We start from the raw sequence: 24,471 nt of genomic DNA, 5'->3' as shown, positions 1-24,471 counted from the left end.
CTACAAGTGAGACATTTTCGGTAAAGCGAACACGGTTGCCACACCATGTTTTCATTTGCGACCAAAATTCATCGAAAAAAGGACCAAATTTTTGTTTTATTTTATTAGTATAAAATACAAAATTTTAGGATATTCCCATATAACATTTTACTAAACATAGTGAAGACTTTCTTTTAATTCAAGCTGAACAAACAAATATATCTGCATGCAATCAAAAATGGTACTATATTTTGACATAGGATAATTCTATATCTTTCACCAACCAAACGTTGTGAACTTAGTTTTGTCACAAAGCTCTTCGTTCTAGCATTATATTGTTGATTGCAATGAGATAAAATGTATAGTGCAGTTAGGTTTTAGTAAGAAACGGTTCAAAATTTGCGTTCTGGTGTTGCCGAACTATGTATGTGGAAAACTCAGTAAATCATAAATGAAACTAGGCAATTTTGTTAGTGCTTTTTTATAGATGGTTACTTTTTTCCTTAACGTTTAAACTTCATATCAGAGCCTAGATTCAGTAAGTGTGAGTTTTGATCCCAGGCCTCAGGGGTTCTGCTAGCACCTACGGGAATAATTTTATACAAAACATTTCTTCCGAAATCAAATATCTTTTGCATTTGCTTCCTTCTGTCTTCGAGTTAAAATATTTCTTGTGCGAATATACTTAGTTTTCAATTACCTTGTGTGGCTTAACACCACAATAGTCCTGGAATTCCTTGAACTCATTGAGCTGGGTGAGAAAGATTTAAATATCAAATTTCAAAACGAGAAGTAATGCATCGAATTTCTTTGTATAAGTTTTGAAAGTGTTAGGCTCACGACAGAGTGCTCGCTATAAGCTATGCTAGGCGAGAAGAAATATTTATTTTCATATATTTTACATAGTGTTGTATAACCGATCGAAATATCTAGCCGTTATTAATATTATTATAAAACAAGAGTTTTTTTTTTTTTTCGATTAGTCGGTTATTTCATCAACAATTAACGACAATGTGTTTGCCAACACTTTTCTTTTTAATGCTTGGCTTAATTATATCCTAGGTGAAATGTTATCGTTTTGGTACATTTTACTGACTGAGCAATTTTTTATGGTGAGAATTCCATTGAAGTAAATTCAAAATTATATGGGGGCTAACGAAAGTGTGGCGAATTTTTGGGCAATATTGTGAATTGTTACCTGAGTGAAAAAGAAAGGAAAGTACCAATCGTGGCTACTGCCTAAAAAGGACCAAAATTGAAGAAAAGGAACCAGCGGAACAAATGGGGTTGGAAGGGACCATTTTTGGTCCAAATGGACCAAAGTGGCAACCGTGAAAGCGAAGAAAACTACCATTCAAATTTCTCCACAGACACTGGTGAGTTTCTTGATGATGACAGCGTTACCACTTGGGCCAGAATCGCGAATAAAAGAACTGGTAACGATATTCGGTTACATAATGTTCTGGGAACTATTTTACCGGTAACGCTCAGAATCGAGGCGTTAGTTTAAAATTTTTCCAATAAATTTTTACAAATGAATAGATCTACTTCAGCGTCGCAATATATACTATCAATATCCATATTATTTTTGTTTACTATTTTAGAAATAGTAGTGTTATCCAAATATTTTTTTTTATTTCAGTGAAAAACAGGTGGGTTCCATACATTTGTATGTAGGTACGTATTATTTCAAACTAATTATTGTTTGAAAAATCGTATGTGATGAAGAGAGACAGTGCTAATCGGACTACTAGTGCAAGTACACAAATGAAAGCAACGTTGTCGTTTGTTCGAAAGAAGGTTGCCATAGCGTCAAAAGACATTACTAATATTAGCTGCAGGAAAAATTGTACCAATAATGGCAGCGTAGTACTTCAGTACTTTCTTGAGTCAAATTGTATGAAAAAAGTGGTGTGAGTATAATATATAAGTACATTTGTACACTGGAAACAAATTCCTCTAATTTCGAGAGAGCAATAAACGCTGTAACCATATATGTAATACTTCTATATCACTACTACTGAACTGTGCAGCCTGTGAAACATAACAGTGCAGATATACAACGACAGAAGGAGACAAAATCTCAAGGCTGTCGTTAAATTTTAGTAAAAAAGGGGCCTAAATATATCGCGCCATATCCGCACAAAGGGCTTAACCGACATTATTTTAGATTTTTTGTTTTTGATGGAAACCGAAAGGCCATTACCATATGCACCAGCTCCAAAAAAATTAGAGTCCTACGAAGTACCGATACGAAGTTATAGATAAGGCAATTTTGGCTCAAGTGCACAAAACACTTTGTTTATATTTTTTTGTGCTTGCAATGTGTAGGTTAAGCCTTTTTTCCCAGAAATTTCGTCATTTTAATACAAAGTTTTTACATTTTCGTGTGCACGTTTCGTTATTTTCGGCTTTTTAACCCTAAAAAAGATAACGTTATTTTTTTACCCTAGAAAGATAACGTACGTCTTAGAGACGTGTTCAAATTTAAGGACCCTAAAGATAAAAAAAACTTACATTTTTTTTGTTTTAATCATTTATTTCATATATGTTCTTGTTTTATATGTTTTTAAAGAAAAATATTTTTTTTTTAATATATTAAAAATTAAGTTTGAGTTGTCTTGGACTTGTCCTTATAAAAATCAGTCTTTTTCGAAGAACCTCAGTTTATAGCAAAAAAATTAAAATAAGATAAATTTTTTTGTACTTCTGTACTTCAATACTGTACTTTTGTACTTCAATTGAAAGAATTAACTGTTTTAAACTATAATTAAAAAATATTAGCTAAAATTACCATTTTAGGCAAAATTTACATATAAAATTTGTAGTCACGTAAAAGATAACGATACGTCTCTTAGACGTATTTGTAAAAAACAATCGTATATATTTTAGCAAACAAAAATGTTACTACCGAAAAACACCCCCACTGACAAGCTGGTAATGGTAGCTGAGAAAACTGAGAATGAGAATGTTCTCTCTTTACGATTGTGGGAGACTGAGAGCAAAATTAAAACGACGTACGTCTGTAAGACGTATCTTTCGGATCTTACTAGGGTTAATTTAAATATGGACTACTTGCAAACACAGGCGATTATTTTTTAGATTAGGATTTTTCTTAATAAGGATTATAATGAATATAGCCAAATTATTGTTGCAGATTTCAAATAAAGTTGCACTAGTTCCATACAGATACACCGATTCTTCAGAGGAAATAGTTGAAGAAGATACTTGTGTTTGGAAACGAGGTAGGAGGATTCCGAAACCAAAACACTTCTACGAAAGAAGAGACCTTCTACTTCAGTTTATACAGGAGCTTACAAAGAATTTCATCGTTAAATTATTCAGATTTAAAATCACTTTGTGATAAAAATATAATTCCCGAAATTTTCCATAGAGAGTACCTCAACTTAAAACACAACTCTTTTATCACAGATACATTACCAGATACTGATGTAGAAGATGGCAATGTTAAATGAGTAGAGTGTACCTTAGTTATATAGTTTTTATTTAAAAATACTTAGTTTAGCTGTAAATTTAAAATATTTGTTAATCAGTCTACATCTCTAAATCTAAATAAATATGAATTCCGTCTTGAAATCTAAATAAAAACATTGATCTGGATCACCAACCACTGTTTTTAATGTTTTTAAATGTGTATTTTTAATATTTTAATTTTGGCTTAACCGATACTTTCAAGTAATGAAATATTTTTTTTGGAAAGCAAAAAGGGCGTAAGCGACAAATGCGCCATTATTATTAAAGAAATGTAAAATAATCCCACATCAGTATACTTTCACGTTACTATCTAAAGTAATTGCAATATTAATACAAAACAAGTAAGAACGGGACTGTCTTCGGCTGTGCCGAAGACTTCATACCTTTCATGAATGGGGCTGAACAATAATCTTATCCCGTTCGTAATCTCCGAATAATCGGATGTATAAGATAAGAAATATATAGTGAACAGATCTACATACCTTAACGATTTTTAAGATAAATATAAAATAAAAAACAGGTACGTACTTTGTGTGAGGATGCAAAGTTTCAGGTTTTTTGTGGTCTGCGTGTAAAAACTATGACTACGAATCACGTATTTCAAAAATATATGACGAAAACGTAACTATTTGATGATATTTGATGAATTTTGAAGATTCTAGCCGTAAAAAAGGGGTCAATATGACAGTTTATATGAAGTATATAATATATATACCACCGGTATCTATGATTTTCTCAGACAACAATATATGCTATACACGTAAGCATTTGGTGAAATTTGAACATATCTAAACGATTTTTAAGATAAATATAAAATAAAAAATAGGTAGGTAATCTGTGTGAGGATGCAAAGCTTCACGTTTTTTGTGGTCTGCATGTAAAAACTATGGCTACGAATCATGTATTTCAAAAATATATGACGTAAACGTAACTATTTGATGAAATTTGATGAAACTTGAAGCTTCTAGCCGTAAAAAAGGGGTCAATATGACAGTTAATATGAAGTATATAATATATATACCACCGATCTCTATGATTTTTTTAGCCAACAATATATGCTATATACGAAAGCATTTTGTGAAATTTGAAGCTTCTAACTGTTAAAACGGGGCAGAAATTGCGCAAAGTTTCTTATCTGAACAATCGGTTGTATGAGATATATACTATGTATACCACCGATCTCAATGATTTTTTCAGACATCAATATATGCTATTCACGTAAGCAGTTGGTGAAATTTGAAGCTTCTAGCTGTTAAAATGGGGTAGAAATTGCGAAAAGTTTCTTATCTGAACAATCGGTTGTATGAGATATATACTATATATACAACGGATCTCTATGATTTTTTCAGACAACAATATATGCTATATACGTAAGCAATCAGTGAAATTTGAAGCTTATAGCTGTTAAAATGGGGTAGAAATTGCGAAAAGTTTCTTATCTGAACAATCGGTTGTATGAGATATATACTATATATACAACAGATCTCTATGATTTTTACAGACAACAATATATGCTATATACGTAAGCAATCGGTGATATTTGAAGCTTATAGCTGTTAAAATGGGCTAGAAATTGCGAAAAGTTTCTTATCTGAACAATCGGTTGTATGAGATATATACTATATATACAACCGATCTCTATGATTTTTTCATACAACAATATATGCTATATAAGTAAATATTCGGTGAAATTTGAAGCTTCTAGCTGTTAAAATGGGGCTAAAATTTGCGAAAATATATACATATATACTATATATATATACTATATATACCACCATATATATACTATATATACCACCGATCTTTATGATTTTTTCAGACAACAATATATGCTATATACGTAAGCATTCGCTGAAATTTGAAGCCTCTAGCTCTTAAAATAGGGCAGTAATTACGAAAAGTTCCTTATCTGAACAATCGGTTGTGGGGGATATATACTATATATACGACCGATCTCATAAATTTTTTCAGGCAACAATATGTGCAATATACGAAAGTATATGGTGAAGTTTGAAGCTTCAATCTGTTAAATTGGGTAAGATATTACAAAAATCCTCTTTTTCTGAAAAATCGGTTGTATGGAGGATATATGATATAGTGGTCCGATCCGGTCGGTTCCGACAAATGTCTAATCGGACACCCAAATACACCTGCTCACCAAATTTTATCAAGATATCTAAAAAATTGAGGGACTAGTTTGCATACAAACAGACAGACGGACAGACGGACATGGCTAAATCAGCTCTTCAACCTGATTATTTCGGTATACTTAATGTTGGGTCTATCTATTTTCCTTTAAGGACTTACAATTTTCGGTTTCGTGACGAAATTAATATACCATTTCATTTTCATGAAAGGTATAAAAAGCGTGTACTGAATGATTTTGTTTATGTCGGTTAAGCCCTTTTTGCGGTTATGGCTCGATATGTATACTTCAACAAGCCGTCTTGCTTCTATCAATATTGTACATTGGGCTATTTCGTTCTCAAAATGAAAAAGTAAGGCATGCCCAATTGGAAATGCAAAATTAAGTTTAATAAATACAATTTTTCAAAATACAAGTGATGCATTCTCCAATAGTATCATAGACGATCACATAGCCATCGAAAATTTATTTAGCAATGACATCTTTAATAATCACCGGACACAACTGTGTTAGGAAGTAATAAGTTTTTGTTTGGATATTCGTTTGTTTTTTAAAACGAAAAAAAGCACGGACGAAAAAGAGTATATTAGAAAAAAGTTTACAAAATTGATATTATTTCAACACCCATAGCAGCCAGCCCAGTACTCATATTTTGTTTACTTCATCAAAAATGTACTGCATTAAAAACTCAAAATAAGTAAAATTTTGAAAACGGTTATATATCGTTTGTTCAAGCTAAAGCTGGAGACATTCGTGATTTATCGGTAACCGTATCGGTAACCTTATAACAGCTGATTCGACCAACTTTATGAGAATCAATGCAATCGATTATTGGTGCCGCTAAGGTCGTAACCGTATGGTAGCCAACCAATTGGTTTTTGGTTTATCGTCGTAACGATAAACAGCTGATTACGTTGGGGATACGACTACAGCGATACGACAAACGGCACCAATGACTACAGCTTAATTCAATTTAAATTATTTTTAAAAACGTTTAATGAAATGCTTGTTGGGATTTATGTATAGCACATGTATACTTGAATTTTTCTCATGAATTCTTCGCCTTGTTTTTTTTTTAATATTTATGTAAATAATGTACTTTGTATGGCTGCAGCCCATGTTAAAATAATAAATACATCAAGCTTTGTATTGTATTTGTTGGCCTTTTCATTGTTTAATCGACTAAACTGAGATTTTATAACAATTAGTTTGCTGAAGTTGGGTAAAGGGGATAGTGACCCGTTGTTACCCCTTTAATACTTTTTTTTACACACGCTACTACAATTCACTAACACTAACAAAGCCCGCGCATGCGCAGAACACTCATTTGCACAGTTTCAGCAAATAATGATTGCCAGAAATTTTGCACATTAAACGCCAAATACACGACACGAACATTTCCGCGAACATTCCGCAATCTTGTTCGCAGCTTTGGCCATACACCATACGAACTTTTGGCCGAACATTAGTTCTCTTTCAGACAGCAATGAATACGGACAACAATTGTGCTGCAGCAATATTGCTCGCTGTGGCAATTAAGCGTAAAAAAAAGAGAGAAGATCGCAAAAAAAGAATTTGGTGCAAATAATGGTTTAATGTTCGTATGAGCAAGGCAACATTTGACCAACTTTTACAAAAAATTTTGCCATAATCATTATTCTTTTTAATTCTATTACAATAATCTTTGCTTTTTACTTGCCACAATGATGGCAAAGATTTATACATTTCAATAAATTCACTCAGAAATTTTTTATTGTCCATTTTAGTTTTCCGCGCACGTCTGTTCCATTCAGAAATTACTACGATTATGAGCTATTTCGCCATACACGCACGAACAGTTCGCGCAAATGTTCGCCCAAAATTAAAATATTTTGATTTTTGGCGAACATTTGCGCGAACTGGCAAACACCACCATACACGACAGAAAAGGTCGCAGAAACATGACATAACGGGAATGTTCGCGGAAATGTTCGCGTCGTGTATTTGGCGCTTTAGGAAGATCACTTCGTTTTGTAACGTCGTCGCGTCAAGTTCGTTTTTCCGCACAACTCAACCGCGTTCTATAAAAGGACGCTATTCATGCGGTGGAGAATAAAATGGCGGATAGTGCGGGAATCGAAATGACAAAAAATTAAATTAAAAACATTTAAAAAACTAAAAATTTATCGTACTTGGAGTAAATCATTAAATCTAAATATAATTTATCGTACTTGGAGTAAACCATTAAATCTAAATATATAATAACCTCAATTATGCAGAAATCCACGCAAATGGTTCTGGCCTTAGTGTATTACCTGTGTGTTGGTGGAGCAACTGTACAACAATTTAAAGACAGCAAACTTCTGAATATATAACCTGGTATTATGGATTAACACCAATGGAGGGATAACCTGGTGTTTTATTAAGCTTACGCTTTAACCAATAAACTAATAATCCAAAAAAAAAAAACACTAGGAAGATATGAAGGTATTGATATAGAAGTATTATATATATGCCTGTAACTCGATTTCCCAACATTTTCATTTTGGCACATTCATGCTTCTGGCAAGCGGGCGACGATATTTACTTGAATGCTTATAACTTTTGTATTAGTCCATCGATTTTATTGAATGAAAGCTTATTTCTTTTTTGTAATAAAACAGAGCTTAGAAAGAAACAAGTAAAGGTGTCTAAGTTCGGGTGTACCCGAACATTATCTACTCAGCGTGAGCTTCAATTCTACATTTCATTTCAGATAAATTACTTTTCTACATAACACGTGGCACCGCCCGTTTAAAAAAAAATGTCTCCCAATTTCCTCTTACAATAAAACTTGATAAGTGAAATATTATTGATTCAAAACTATTTTTTGCTAAGTTATAGCTTATTTTTCTACTCTACGACCCTTTTAAACTTGTTTTATATCTAAGTTACCGTGGTCTTTAACCGATCCCTTCCATTTTTACTAGAAATAATTTCTGCTATAAGGAAAATATGTGTACACAATTTCATTACGATATGTTAATTTTTCTTCGAGTTATGGCTCCCGAACCATAGAAAATTTGCGTTTTGCGTTTTCCAAAATGTTATATATATATATATAAAGTGGGCGTGGTTATCATCCGATTTCGCTCATTTTCAATACCAACCTATTCTGGGTCCACATAAGCTCGTGTACCAAATGAAGATATCTCAAAATTTACTCAAGTTATCGTGTTAACGGACAGACGGACGGACGGATGGACATGGATCAATCAATTTTTTTTTTCGATACTGATGATTTTGATATATGGAAGTCTATATCTCTCTCGATTCCTTTATACCTGTACAAACAACCGTTACCCAATCTAAGTTAATATACTCTGTGTGCAAAGCACTCTGAGTATAAAAAAAATCTGCAAAAAACTAAAAAGTTGTCGAGATTCTTCCTAGCAAAGTACACATTTTTTATATTTAAAAAAAAAAAAAACTGCAAAAAATCCGTAATGATTGTTCGTTATCTTTGAATCACAGTTTATAGCAAATTTTATTACCTTTTAGAAGCTTCAAACCGAATTGCTCAATTCGTTCTTGAGGTATATATGATTAAGTGGATCCAATTTTTTTTTTTTTTTAATAAATGGTTTTTCGTAAATATCTCAAAAACATTACCATAGAATTAAAAATAACCTTGATTTTCGGAATCAGGGGGTGATTTTACATAGAAATTTCATAATGGCGTCTCTGGAGCAAACAAAATTGGAAATTGTGATCCAGTGTAATCTGCATAACTTCTAGTTTTTTGGTATTGTCACGGATATTAGCATCCTTAAGCTATACCATCACTAAGGCGATGCTAACCGGTGTTTACGTCAATAATCAAATCATGTATACACATATATAAGTCAGCCAAGAGATGTCATACACAGATGCATTTACTTATACGCCTATGTTTGTGCGAGAGACTAAACTACAAACTCACATACATATGTGAGACGCTGAAAAGTAGAAAATTGTAAACAAGTAGAAACTATATGAGAACTATAAACACTCGAAATGGTTGGTAAGTTCTGGATATAGAAGAGCCTAGATGTACGCAGCGTAAACTATAAAAGCGGCACAAGCGAATAAAAAGTAATTCAGTTTCATTTGAGTTGTCAAGCAGTTGCGATTAAGACGATATCTAGCGAGCAATAGCAGCTATCAATCAGTGTGGTTATTAAGCAAGCTATTCGTTGCGCAGTTTGAGTGTTATTGTGAAGTACTTTAATAAAGGCCATTTTGCATTATTACAAATTGGAGTTATTTATTCAACAGTTTAGTGATTCGAACTTAGCAGAGGATTGCAAATAAGAGGATTTGCAAGTAAATTCGTTACAATTGGTGTCAGAAGAGGAATTGTTGAATAAATTCCAGAGGACAACAAGGACATGGCAAAGTTCAGTGAATTGAAGATCCAGCAACTAAAGAAGGAGTTGGAAGCCCGTGGATTGAATACAAGCGGCGTTAAACTCGAACTTCAGGCACAGCTACGAGAGGCAATGGAAGCAGAATGAATTGATGTGGACGAGTATGTTTTTTATCCTGATGAGGACGAGACAACCACAAAAATTGAAGAGAAAAATGAAACACCGCAGACAATGGCGAACACAGACCTGAACATGATATTGGTTGCAATATCGGCACAAATGTCCGAAATGTCATCACAAATATCTACCAACATGTCATCACAATTGGAAGAACAGAAAACGTATATGTCATCACAGATGGAATCCCAAGAGACACGAATAACATCGAAGATTGAAGCACAAGAAACGCGAATGTCAGAAATGTCGACACAGATTACATCCAAGATGGAAACGCAATTGGAAGAACAGAAGACATATATGGCATCCCAACTGGAATCGCAGGAGACACGCATAACATCAAAGATGGAAGAACAAGAGGAGCGCTTATCATTGCAGGTGGCACAAATGTCTTCACAGTTAGAAGCACAGGAAGCAAGGGTAACATCAAAGCTGGAAGCGCAGGATGCAAAAATCGCTCAATTTCAGGCAGAAGTCGATGATTTGAAGGGTCGTATGGAGCAGTTACAATTAAATCGTCCAGCAGTTTCAGCGAGTAATCCAAAGGTAAAAACACCATCCTTTGACGGTTCTGTTCCTTTCCAGGTCTTTAAGCTACAGTTTGAGAAGACCGCAGCAGTGAACAACTGGAATGTGGAAGATAAAGTTGCCGCACTCTTCGTAGCATTGAAAGGACCAGCTGCCGAAATCTTACAGACTATTCCAGAGTACGAACGGAACAGTTATGACGCATTGATGGCTGCTGTAGAACGGCGATACGGAAGTGAACACAGGAAACAGATATTTCAAATAGAATTGCAAAACCGCTACCAAAAAGTTAACGAGACTTTGCAGGAGTTTGCTTCGGACATTGAAAGATTGGCTCATCTTGCAAATGCGGATGCACCCGTGGAATACACGGAAAGAGTGAAGATTCAGAGCTTTATAAATGGCATACGGGACGTCGAAACGAAGCGAGCCACATACGCGAACCCAAAGCAAACATTTTCTGAAACGGTATCCCATTGACTCAGGAAACGGCGTCATTATTGAGTAAACCAGCATACAAAGCTCATCGTGTGGAAGTAGAAAGGCCAGAGTGGGTAGATACAATTTTGGAAGCTCTGAAGGGATCACAACAGAAAAATGCCGGAGTTATTAAATGTTTCAAGTGCGGCAACCCAGGTCACATTGCACGTTATTGCGATCTTGGTCCTAATAGTTCCAACAATGTGGGTGGCCGTAAACGCAAAGCTGGCGGAAATGAGCAAGAGCGTGTCGAATGTAAAGAACGAAAACTTGCCCCGGCTATTGAATGTCCTGTGATATCTGTGTCGCAAATTGGAAGGAAATCAAGCAGTCTTACCGTCAGAGGGAATGTGGATGGTAAGGAGCGTGTACTGACTGTAGATACGGGCGCATCTCATTCCTTGATTCGATCTGAATTAGTCAACAGGAGAGTAAAACCGTTACCTGGAGCAAGGTTGCGTACGGTCACAGGCGAGTATAACCAAATCCAGGGAGAAGTGATATGTGAAGTACTGATTGTTGGTCATGGTTTTACACAAATTCGTTGTGGCGGAGATCGTTGATGAAGTCATATTGGGAGTGGACTTCTTGGTTGACCATGACATCAAGATCGATATGCAGAAAAGGGTGATGCATTATAAGAACTAGGATGTGCCAATTAACTTCAGTTTGGAAAAAGGTTTCAGCAGTAATCGAGTACTGGTGGAGAAAAGTCGACAAAGGCCACGAAAGTCAAAGGTAAAGGTTGATGAAACGAATGGGCCAAACAAAGCGAAATCAAAAGTACCTGCGAGAAAAACACCGGCATTGACAAACCCAAATGGACGCACTAAAACGACTGCAAGAATTTTGCAGGAAGCATGCAAGGGTGGTTTCAAGCCATCGCGCACTTCTGTTGGGAAACGGCGGAACGATACTGTCAAGCCAATCCGTCAAGCGCAAGCTCGGCGAAGTAGTCCATTGGTCAAACAACAGAGTGCGAGGGAACGACTAAGGATAATGAGTAGTAAGATCAAACGCAGGTACAATGAGAACAATAATTCGGAAGGGTTCTTGGAGGGAGATTTGGTACTGTTAAACAACCCTCACCGGCGGAAAGGTGTTCCAGCCAAATTTCGGTGCAGTTGGAAAGGCCCGTACAAAGTTTTGAAGAAGATCAGTGATACCATCTACCGCATACAAACCACTGGGAAACTACGAATTAGAAGAGTGGTACATTTGGAGATGCTAGCGGCAGTTAGATCGGGAGATTTGTCTGATCGGGACGATCAGACTTAGGTGGAGGGCAGTGTCACGGATATTAGCATCCCTAAGCTATACCATCACTAAGGCGATGCTAACCGGTGTTTACGTCAATAATCAAATCATGTATACACATATATAAGTCAGCCAAGAGATGTCATACACAGATGCATTTACTTATACGCCTATGTGTGTGCGAGAGACTAAACTACAAACTCACATACATCTGAGAGACGCTGAAAAGTAGAAAATTGTAAACAAGTAGAAACTATATGAGAACTATAAACACTCGAAATGGTTGGTAAGTTCTGGAAATAGAAGAGCCTAGATGTATGCAGCGTAAACTATAAAAGCGGCACAAGCGAATAAAAAGTAATTCAGTTTCATTTGAGTTGTCAAGCAGTTGCGATTAAGACGATATCTAGCGAGCAATAGCAGTATTATTTTGAATAGTAGAGTTTCATTGAGCTATCAATCAGTGTGGTTATTAAGCAAGCTATTCGTTGCGCAGTTTGAGTGTTATTGTGAAGTACTTTAATAAAGGCCATTTTGCATTATTACAAATTGGAGTTATTTATTCAACAGTTTAGTGATTCGAACTTAGCACAGGATTGCAAATAAGAGGATTTGCAAGTAAATTCGTTACAGTATATATACTTTTTTTAGTATGGGTGCATCATAGAATTATCATGCATGCATACAGTGCGACGGATGTGCTCTCTCTTCATCATGCAGTTTCCACGACAAGTTACTATCTTGGGTGACTCCTGGATAGTAGGTTTACCCCCCAAGCTTAGGCTTTGTCCAAGTAGGGACCTTATACTTCCTAGTAAATAATACTATATCGGTTGAGAGATTATATTAACATGGAACCGATCCAATTTAAGTTAAGGCTGGATGAAAATTGACTGTCCATGATTGCTCGTTTCGAGAAATTATTGAAAGCTTAGGCAATGTCCAGAAAAGCAGCTCGGGCATATTTCTGGTGTTCCAGGGCTTTCTCTTTGTTCATTACCACTCTGACTTGGCTTTGGTGTAAGCATGTTCTGCTAGAGAGAATAATTCCTCATTAATTTTTGATTTTATGCCAGACATCGGCAAATAATGGCACAATTGTGCAGACTCAATTCACACGTATTCTTATTCCCTTTAGTTTAGTTGTCGCTGAGCATTTGGCGCAGTAACATCGATCGTGTTCGTCGCTCGCTATGCTGACGAATGTTATTAGCAACAAGCAAAGATCGTTTGTTAGTTTTTTCAATGCGCACAAGCGAAAAATATTTAATGTTTTGCGCAAATAAAATATATTTATATATAAAAATCACGTGTCACTATGTTTGTCCGCGATGGACTCCTAAACTACTGAACCGATTTAGAATAAATTTTACACCACGTGTGTAGTTTGATCTAACTTGAAATACAGGGTAGGTAATATCTCAGTTTATATTGGCAATATTATTTTATTGCAATTTTTTAAAATGTTTATACGTAATAATAAAATGTTACGTATACGCAGCGGCACTCATATTTTCAGGTGGTGCGGATATACTTCCGTTGTTGTTGTTGTTGTAGCGATAAGGTTGCTCCCCGAAGGCTTTGGGGAGTGTTATCGATGTGATGGTCCTTTGCCGGATACAGATCCGGTACGCTCCGGTACCACAGCACCCTTAAGGTGCTAGCCCAACCATCTCGGGAACGATTTATGTGGCCACATTAAACCTTCAGGCCATCCCCTCCCTCCCCACCCCCAAGTTCCATGAGGAGGTTGGGTTCGCCAGAGCCTCGTCTGTTAGTGAAACAGGATTCGCCGCGGATAGGTGAGGTTGACAATTGGGTTTGGAGAAGCTGTATATTGCGCTGGCAACCTGAAGGGTTGCGCTACACAGCCCCTTGAATCTGGTATTTTAGTCGACTCTTACGACAGGCATACCTACCGCGGGTATATTCTGACCCCCTAACATGCTGGGGTGATATACTTCCGTGTAATTGCTTGGTGTTTAATTAAACAACCTGCTTATTATAGCGAATGATTTCAAGTATAGCACATCACCAGGCCCGGTGAGAGGAGGGGGGGGGGGGGACCTAGTTTCTGAGGTGGACCGCGATTTAGAAGTACTAAGGCATTTTTCTTAATTCAGGAGAGTCTTTAGTTGTCCCATGTGCAATTTTTAAGCCGAATTTCAAAAGCTACGAATATCTGCATTTCGTTTTAATATTACAGTGAAGTGTGAAAAATAAAAATCTATATATATTGTCACGGATATTAGCATCACTAAGTTATCCCATCGCTAAGGCGATGCTAAGGCCACGATAAGCAGTATTTACGTTAATAATTAAATCAAGTATACACATATATAAGGCAGCCCAGAGAGATGTCACACACAGATGCAATTACTTATATGCCTATGTGCGCGCGAGAGACTGTAAACTACAAACATTCACATCAATAATTCAATCTTTATGTATCTACATAAACGAATAAATAATTGCGTCTACACATATGTACGTATACGAGCAGCGGAGCGGCAATGCACAAACACATGCATATATCTTATCTGAGTTGTCACAAGAGAGAGCAATAATTTGTGCACGTAGTTGTGGCTGGCGATTTTGTAGCCGAAACAACTAGTAAGTTCTGGAAATCGAAGAGCCTAGAAGTATGCAGTGTAAACTATAAAAGCGGGGCAAGCGAGTAAGAAGTAATTCAGTTTGATTTGAGATTTCGATTAAGCACGCGATCTGGCGGCCAATAGTAGAGTTTAATTTGAGTTATCAATCAGTTTGGTTATTAAGCCAGCGAGTAGCACAGTATAAGTGTTATTGTGAAGTACTTTAATAAAGGCCATTTTTCCATCATTCAATATTGGAGTTATTTATTCAACAGTTTAGTGATTCGAACTTAGCAGAGGATTGCAAATAAGAGGATTTGCAAGTAAATTCGTTACAATTGGTGTCAGAAGAGGAATTGTTGAATAAATTCCAGAGGACAACAAGGACATGGCAAAGTTCAGTGAATTGAAGATCCAGCAACTAAAGAAGGAGTTGGAGAGCCGTGGATTAAATACAAGCGGCGTTAAACTTGAACTTCAGGCACGGCTACGAGAGGCAATGGAAGCAGAAGGAATTGATGTGGAAGAGTATGACTTTCATCTTGATGGCGAGGAAACAACAAAAATGGAAGAGACAGTTACGCAGACAGTTACGAGCACAGACTTGAACATGATTTTGGCTGCAATATCTGCTCAAACATCGACAATGTCGTCTCAACTAGAAGAACAGAAAACGTATATGTCATCTCAACTAGAAGAACAGAAAACGTATATGTCATCACAGATGGAATACCAAGAGACACGAATAACATCAAAGATGGAAGAACAGAAAACACACATGGCGTCACAAATTGCAGAACAATTAAAAGAACAAGAGGCACGCATAACATTACAGCTCGAAGCACAAGAAGAGCGTATCTCAACAAAGCTGGAGGCACAGGAAACAAAATTCTCATCGCAGCTGGAGGCTGTTAGTGAACGACAAAATAAAGTAGAGGCCGAGATGGATGCTTTGAAAGATCGGATTCAGGAGTTACAATTGAACCGTCCAATCACTTCAACGTCTACTCTGAAGGTAAAATCCCCAACTTTTGATGGTTCTGTTCCATTCCAGGTATTTAAGCTCCAATTTGAGAAGACGTCGGCAGCGAATAACTGGAATGATGAAGATAAAGTTGCAGCTCTGTTCGTGGCATTGAAAGGGCCAGCAGCCGAAATCCTACAGACGATTCCCGAAGGAGAGCGGAACAACTATGAAGCATTGATGGCCGCTGTCGAGAGACGTTACGGAAGCGAGCATAGGAAACAGATATTCCAAATTGAGTTGCAAAACCACTACCAAAAAGCAAATGAGACATTGCAAGAGTTTGCTTCAGATGTTGAAAGGTTGGCTCATCTCGCAAATGCGGACGCACCCGTGGAATACACCGAGAGGGTAAAAATCCAGAGTTTTATAAATGGCATACGAGACGTGGAAACGAAACGAGCTACATACGCAAACCCAAAACTGACATTTGCTGAAACGGTATCACATGCATTGACTCAGGAAACGGCCTCACTATTGAGTAAACCAGCATACAAAGCTCATCGTGTGGAAGTGGAAAGACCAGATTGGGTAGACACAATTTTGGAAGCACTAAAGGGATCTCAACAGAAGAATGCCGGAGTTATTAAATGTTTCAAATGCGGCAACCCAGGTCACATTGCACGTCATTGCGATCTTGGTCCTAATAGTTCCAACAATGTGGGTGGCCGTAAACCAGGCATGCTTAACGAACGAAACGATATCATTTCGTTACGATAATCAACGTTAATAAACGAAACGAAGTCATTTCGTTTCGTTTATTAACGTTAAGAACGCCAAATTAACGTAAATTTGACGATCTTAACGTTAATAAACGAAACGAAGTGACTTCGTTTCGTTTATTAACGTTGATTATCGTAACGAAATGATATCTTCGTTCGTTAAGCATGCCTGCCGTAAACGCAAAGCTGGCGGAAATGAGCAAGAGCATGTCGAATGTAAAGAACGAAAACTTGCCCCGGCTGTTGAATGTCCTGTGATATCTGTGTCGCAAATTGGAAGGAAATCAAGCAGTATTACCGTCAGAGGGAATGTGGATGGTAAAGAGCGTGTACTGACTGTAGATACGGGGGCATCTCATTCCTTGATTCGATCTGATTTGGTCTACAGGAGAGTAAAGTCATTACCTGGAGCAAGGTTGCGTACGGTCACAGGCGAATATAATCAAGTCCAAGGCGAAGTGGTATGTGGGGTATTAATTGGAAAAGTCATGGTTCTACACAAATTCGTTGTGGCGGAGATCGTTGATGAAGTCATATTGGGAGTGGACTTCTTGGTTGACCATGACGTCAGGATCGATATGCGGAGAAAAATTATGCGCTATAAGAACCAGGACATACCACTTAACTTTAGTTTGGAAAAAGGATTCATCAGTAAGCGGGTGCTGGTGGAGGAGATTCGACAGAGACCACGAAAGTCAAGGAAAGTAGATCGAGCAAAGGTTGATGGATCGAATGGGCCAAATAAAGCGAAATCAAAAGTACCTGCGAGAAAAGAACTGGCATTGACAAACCCTAATGGACGCACTAAAACGACTGAAAGAATTTTCCAGGAAGAATGCAAGTGTGGTTTTAAGCCAGCGCGCACTACTATTGTGAAACGTGGGAACGATACTGATTATGCGAAGCCAATCCATCAAGCGTAAGCTCTACGAAGTAGTTCATTGGCCAAGCAACAGAGTGCGAAGGAACCATCCAGGATAATGAACAGTAAGATGAAACACAGGTACGACAAGGAAAATAATTTGGAAGGTTCCCGGGAAGGAGATTTGGTACTACTATACAACCCTCACCGGCGGAAAGGTGTTCCATCCAAATATCGTTGCAGTTGGGAAGGCCCGTACAAAGTTGTGAAGAAGATCAGTGATACCATCTACCGCATACAAAGCATTGAGAAACCACGAACCAAAATGAAGGTGGTCCATTTGGAAAGGCTGGCAACGTTTAGATCGAGAGATTTGTCTGACCGGGACGATCAGACTTAGGTGGAGGGCAGTGTCACGGATATTAGCATCACTAAGTTATCCCATCGCTAAGGCGATGCTAAGGCCACGATAAGCAGTATTTACGTTAATAACTAAATCAAGTATACACATATATAAGGCAGCCCAGAGAGATGTCACACACAGATGCAATTACTTATATGCCTATGTGCGCGCGAGAGACTGTAAACTACAAACATTCACATCAATAATTCAATCTTTATGTATCTACATAAACGAATAAATAATTGCGTCTACACATATGTACGTATACGAGCAGCGGAGCGGCAATGCACAAACACATGCATATATCTTATCTGAGTTGTTACAAGAGAGAGCAATAATTTGTGCACGTAGTTGTGGCTGGCGATTTTGTAGCCGAAACAACTAGTAAGTTCTGGAAATCGAAGAGCCTAGAAGTATGCAGTGTAAACTATAAAAGCGGGGAAAGCGAGTAAGAAGTAATTCAGTTTGATTTGAGATTTCGATTAAGCACGCGATCTGGCGGCCAATAGTAGAGTTTAATTTGAGTTATCAATCAGTTTGGTTATTAAGCCAGCGAGTAGCAAAGTATAAGTGTTATTATGAAGTACTTTAATAAAGGCCATTTTTCCATCATTCAATATTGGAGTTATTTATTCAACAGTTTAGTGATTCGAACTTAGCAGAGGATTGCAAATAAGAGGATTTGCAAGTAAATTCGTTACAATATAAAAGGAAAGGCTAAACTGTGTGTTAGTTGGTCGCCGGTGTTTGAAGAGATGCGTCAGTCGATTTTGTTCAAACGTGGACTAGCGTATCCCTAGAATGTGTTTATAGAATATGGATATCAAATGAAAGCTGTTGATGAGTGCTTTAGTACAGATTAATATATTATACTAGTGTCTCGAGATATAAGCAAAAACGTGGACCCCGATACCCCTAGAATGTGTGTGTAATATGGATATCAAATTAAAGCTGTTGCTGAGAGCTCTAAAGTAATTTTCATTGTGATATTCGATTTAGTCGCATCAACTGCGAAGCCGAAATAAATAAAAAATAAAATAAATGTAAGGCGCGATAACCTCCGAAGAGATCTAAGGCCGATCTTCTCTTCCAATTTGCGTCGTGCTCCTCTTGATTTTCCCTACAAATTGGCCGGACGGGATCTACATGTTTTATGCCGACTCCGACCGGCATCTGCAAGGCAGATGAGTTTTGACTGAGAGCTTTTCATGGCAGAAATACACCCGGAGCGCTTGCCAAATACTGCCGAGGGGCGACCCGCTTAGAAAAATTTTCTTCTAATTGAAAAACCTTATTTCTAAAATGTTGATGTTGTTTTGCCCGGGGTGTGTACCCAGGGTATACGGTGTGGTAGGCGGAGCACGCTACCATCACACCACGGTGGCCGCCGAAATAGAGACATGAATTAATAATACCCACATACCTACCTATTTACATACGTCCTATTCGATTTGCCTGAAATTTGGTATATAAATTTGCCTATATTAGTGTTTAGGATCCTTTTTTCCGACCAGAGACGAACTGGGACTGGGATTGGGACTAGGACTGAGACTGGGACTGGAACAAAAGAGATAGACTGAGAGAGGGATAGAATGAGACGAAGATGGAGATATATGAAGCGAAAAAGACGGAGGGAGGAGTGATTAAAAGGATTAGGGAAAAGTGAAGAGAGGGAGGGCAGAGTTAGACGGAAAAAGCTTTTTAAAATGTATGCAGGTAGGCCAAATTTAGGGCAGAACAACGTCTGCCGGGTCTGCTAGTTTAATTGTATAAACATTTTTCTTGCCATTATACGCATTAAAAATTTTATAATAAACAATCTTTTCTTGTTGCTTGCTAATAAGCGAATGAACTAGGCAAATCGATGCATCAAGTGATGTGTGCGATTATCGCGCTCTCACTAGCACATCTGCATTTTGATTTTGCCGATGGCTGTTTTATGGACACATCTATTAATGTCTCTCTCTGCCAGGGACCTATAAACTAACATAATTTCCTACAGGGCGGTGCTATCAGTTTTTTGCCTTCATGAGAACATTCACAAGCCGGGTAACAGTTCCTTTCCCATTGACGGCACGGACAGTCCAATTTTCAGTGTGTTAAACAGCGCAGTGGCTCAACTCCTAACACATCTGCTCCAAAGGCCGCAATGCTGATGCTGGCGAAGGCTGATCACAGTCATGTTCTTTACCGTGTGAAAAGCCTCTCAGCAGTCCCACAAAATGTCTGAAGTTCCGCCTGCTCAACCCAAAAAAGTTTCTAACGGAGCAGAAAAAGCATCCGTACAGCACATAGTGATAGTTGTTGATCGGTGAAATTCGCACATTCACACGCACAGTTCTCGACTCGGATTCAAAAAAAAACTTTAGATTATTTAGCTTAAATTTTAAAGGGAGATAAACCTTACCAATTGATGTATATATAGAATATATAAGGCATATTTGTGGTTTTTAAAAGAAGATTTTTATTTATATTAAAGTTTTTATCATTTTTTTTTCAACTTTAATTTAACAATTTCATGCTTTTTTAAAGCATTTTCATGCATTGAAATACAACCATGTGCATATGCGTTTTGACATTATATTTCATAATCGTTCGTATTTGCCATTCTCATTGTTTCTAAATTCGTAAACAATAACCAGAATTATTAGGTGTAATTTTTGTAAAAAATTAATTATTTATGTAAAATTTGTGGAATTGTGGTAGTCAAGATGATTTTATGCAAAAATACTTTGCCTTATATCTTAATGTCGAAGTAGTTGATGTGGAAAGTCGGGATATAGAGCGTGATGTGCACGTTTATCAATCGTGTTCGGAAGCCTTGCGGGTAAAAGTCTAGTTGAGGGGTCGACTGCTAATACGTGTCATAAAATATCGAGAAAGGTGTCAAAAGACGCGTATGGATCTCGACAACAATTATCCGAAGGCGGAAAATAAAATTTTCATCTCTGTCCGGAGATATTTGCAGTTGAAGTTGGCGATTTTCATGTTGTTGTCGTTGTGTTTGTACCCACAAAAAAAATTGTGCATCACCGTGGCGGTAGCCACGGTTATACCACACACCCGGACTTGGCATGGCGTAGCCCAGGGTTATTTTTTATAAGCACGGCCGAAGGTCGCCAACGCAGAAAGGTGTTCTGCGCAAAAATACTATGGATCCCACCCCCTGTTTCGGAGGTAGCCGCGGGTTTTTTTTCGGTTTTTCGTTAATATCTTTTGAACGAGTTAAAATTTATATTTTCCGCCTTCGGATTATTAGTAATGATGTCAAGATGCGTCGTTTGACAACTCTCCCGATATTTGTGGTAGCGTATTAGCAGTCGACCCCTTAACTAGACTATTACCATTTGGCATACCCACAAAAAAAATTTTGAACATACATAAGTGTTTTGCGCAGATATAGTTTTGATCTCCAAAACAAGCAGTATACATAAACATATATTTTTAAGTAATTTTCTGTCTAAAAAATTTTGTTATTTTACTCAACAGCAAGGCTATCCTCTACAACAACCAGGTGGTTACATGGGTCAAATGATGCCATCAACACAACCTGGACAGGCGCCAATGCCCAGTCAGCCACCCATGCCGGGTCAACCCCCAATACCCGCACGTCCTGGTTATAATGTATGCTAATACAACTAATATATTTCAAATATTGCTGATCATTATTTTTGTATTATTTTCTTTAGCAACCACCTGCACCTGGTACTGGTATATATCAACAGCTTAACAGTATGATCAAGCTCAACGCCGTTTAGATCCCGATCAGATGCCAAATCCGATAAGCGTTATCATTGAAAATAAAAATAGCGCTGGTTGTGCTCTTATTACTAATCAACATGGTTTATTACCACCATTGGTGACCACAAAATATGTGGTACAAGATCAGGGTAACTCCTCGCCACGTTACGTTAGGTATTGATATTCGAAATTAATGTTTTGTTGGGTAATTACATTAATGTTTCCTGTTTGCAGGTCCTCTTTGTATAGCATACCTGCAACAACTGATTTATTAAAAACAACAGCTTCTCACCAATGGCACGCACGGTGAATATGAGCCACTCATATCCAACATCAATGCCTCGCAATCAATTGTGGACGCTGTACGCACTACATTGGGTCCACGCAGTATGGACAAGCATATTGTTTATTCCAGTGGTAAGGCGACAATTTCAAATGATGGTGCAACCATTATGAAACTATTGTATATTGTGCATCTAGCCGTAAAACTCTAGTCGACATCGCCAAATCTCAAGATGCTGGGGTAAGTTTTTTGTTACATTAGAATGTGTAGAATAAAAATGTTTCTCTTATCAGGTCGGCTATGGCACCACTTCAGTAATACTTTAAGTAGGTGAAATCTTAAAACAAGTTAAGCCATATGTTGAGGAAGGCGTGCATGCACGTATCATCATTAAAGCTATACGCAAAGCATTACAATTATGCATGACCAAAATATGACATGGCTGTACATGTCGAAGCGCCAATCGAAGGAACAACAATGTGCTTTATTGGAAAAATGAGCTGCCACAGCAATGTCCTCCAAACTTATTCTAAAATGGTTGTGGACGCTGTACCTTCCTTTGATGGACCCAAAGTCGTACAAAAAATATAAAATCGTATTATTAAATATAGAATTGGAATTGAAGACTGAGCGTGACAATGCTGAAGTACGTGTTTATAATGTTCAAGAGTATCAGAAAATTGTTGATCCTGAATGGCGTATTCTGTACAATAAACTAGCTAAGTAAGGCGCCATTGTTGTGTTATCTAAACTACCAATTGGTGATGTAGCTATACGCAAAGCATTACAATTATGCATGACCAAAATATGACATGGCTGTACATGTCGAAGCGCCAATCAAAGGAACAACAATGTGCTCTAGTGGAAAAATGAGCTTCCACAGCAATGTCCTCCAAACTTATTCATCAACATCTTTTCTAAAATGGTTGTGGACGCTGTACCTTCCTTTGATGGACCCAAAGTCGTACAAAAAATATAAAATCGTATTATTAAATATAGAATTGGAATTGAAGACTGAGCGCGACAATGCTGAAGTACGTGTTTATAATGTTCAAGAGTATCAGAAAATTGTTGATCCTGAATGGCGTATTCTGTACAATAAACTAGCTAAGTAAGGCGCCATTGTTGTGTTATCTAAACTACCAATTGGTGATGTTGCTACACAGCATTTTGCAGATTGCGATATGTTCTGTGCTGTTCGTGTACCAGAACAAGATTTGAAAAATTTTTTTTGCCACAACATACATATTTTTCATAAAAGTTAATTCTTTATGCAACGCGTTGCCCACATGAAATTATAATAACTGTTGCTTTATGAAAGTTGAAATATTTTTGTACTCTTTATTATATAAATTTAGTGTTAACAGTTCATAAATATGTTCAAATATACTATAAATAAATATTTTTGTAATTACATACATATATAGGAATAACGATGTGTAAAACTAACAATATGTTATTTACACATTAATGTAAGCAGTTAATAAATAGTTTTAACAATCAATCAAGGTTTCTTTTTCCTTATTTAAGTTATTATTTAACTATTTTTAATCCCTATATGTATGTAGTCACAAAACTTATAAAAATCTTAATATTGCTTTTCCACACCACCTATAAGCATATTTGCCAACTTTTACCCATGGCTATTTTGTTTGTGTTTAGAGTGTTCATGTCTTTTTATTTTACAGTGTTAATATTTTATGATTTGCACATTTTAAGCAAAAAGTTGACAAGTTGCCTATGAGGTTGCAATATAGGCGCGTTACCGATCTTTTTTGGGTGTTCGGTTCCCCTGGAGGCCTATTTTCAGCCATATAAAATATATACAGTTATATACAATATTTACAAGTTAAAATAAACTAAAATAATAATAAAACATAAATACATGTTGAAACAAAACATTGCACAAATACTTCAGGTACTTTCAAAACAATTATATATACTTAATAAATATAGTCAATAACTTAAAATGATTTTAGAATTCATCTAAAGTGGAACTCGACTATAATACCTACATAAGACAAAGGCCCGTTTCGCAAAAATACAAGTCTTGGAAAAAAATTCAATTTAAAATTAAAAAATTAAAATTTTATTTCAGAAAAAATTAACAAAAGTTATTAAGACTATTTTCTTGTGAAACAGTCCTGGTGGGGATAGCAGGCCTATGCTAAAAAAAAGTACACGAAACCGCATATTGGACAGAAAATAGAAGCCACATTTCACAATTCAAATAGAAAAAAATAAACAATATGTGAAAGCAGAATGCGTTGATACCACAAAAAAAGAAAATAAACAGCGATTATCGATGTGTCATACACAAAAACTTTATATTTTTAAATTGGGGTTGCGTTGCATCTTTATCAAATACGTTTAACAAAAAATAAGTTCTTATCCGAATAAAAAGATACTTAAT

General features: G+C 36.8%; 1 protein-coding gene across 2 annotated transcripts in view; it reads left to right on the top strand.

Moving 5' to 3' along the window:
• The window catches only part of LOC137247951 (galectin-3-like), a 36,153-nt gene extending 12,816 nt beyond the window's left edge, over positions 1-23,337 (top strand). Inside the window, exons 1-5 of one of the 2 annotated variants that reach the window (XM_067778874.1) lie at positions 20,531-20,861; positions 21,524-21,658; positions 21,724-21,949; positions 22,010-22,298; positions 22,352-23,337. In XM_067778874.1, coding sequence (XP_067634975.1) covers positions 20,754-20,861; positions 21,524-21,658; positions 21,724-21,792 — 312 coding nt within the window. In that variant the 5' untranslated portion in view covers positions 20,531-20,753 and the 3' untranslated portion in view covers positions 21,793-21,949; positions 22,010-22,298; positions 22,352-23,337. Of the gene's footprint in view, positions 1-20,530; positions 20,862-21,523; positions 21,659-21,723; positions 21,950-22,009; positions 22,299-22,351 lie in introns of those variants that run through there. The other variant, XR_010951955.1, reaches the window with a different exon arrangement.
• The last annotated feature ends 1,134 nt before the right edge of the window (positions 23,338-24,471 follow it).

This window comes from Eurosta solidaginis, chromosome 4 (assembly GCF_040869045.1).
Source record: "Eurosta solidaginis isolate ZX-2024a chromosome 4, ASM4086904v1, whole genome shotgun sequence".
Taxonomy (NCBI): domain Eukaryota; kingdom Metazoa; phylum Arthropoda; class Insecta; order Diptera; family Tephritidae; genus Eurosta; species Eurosta solidaginis.
The sequence above is the reverse complement of the archived record's forward strand: the minus strand, read 5'-3'. Positions and strand labels throughout refer to the sequence as shown.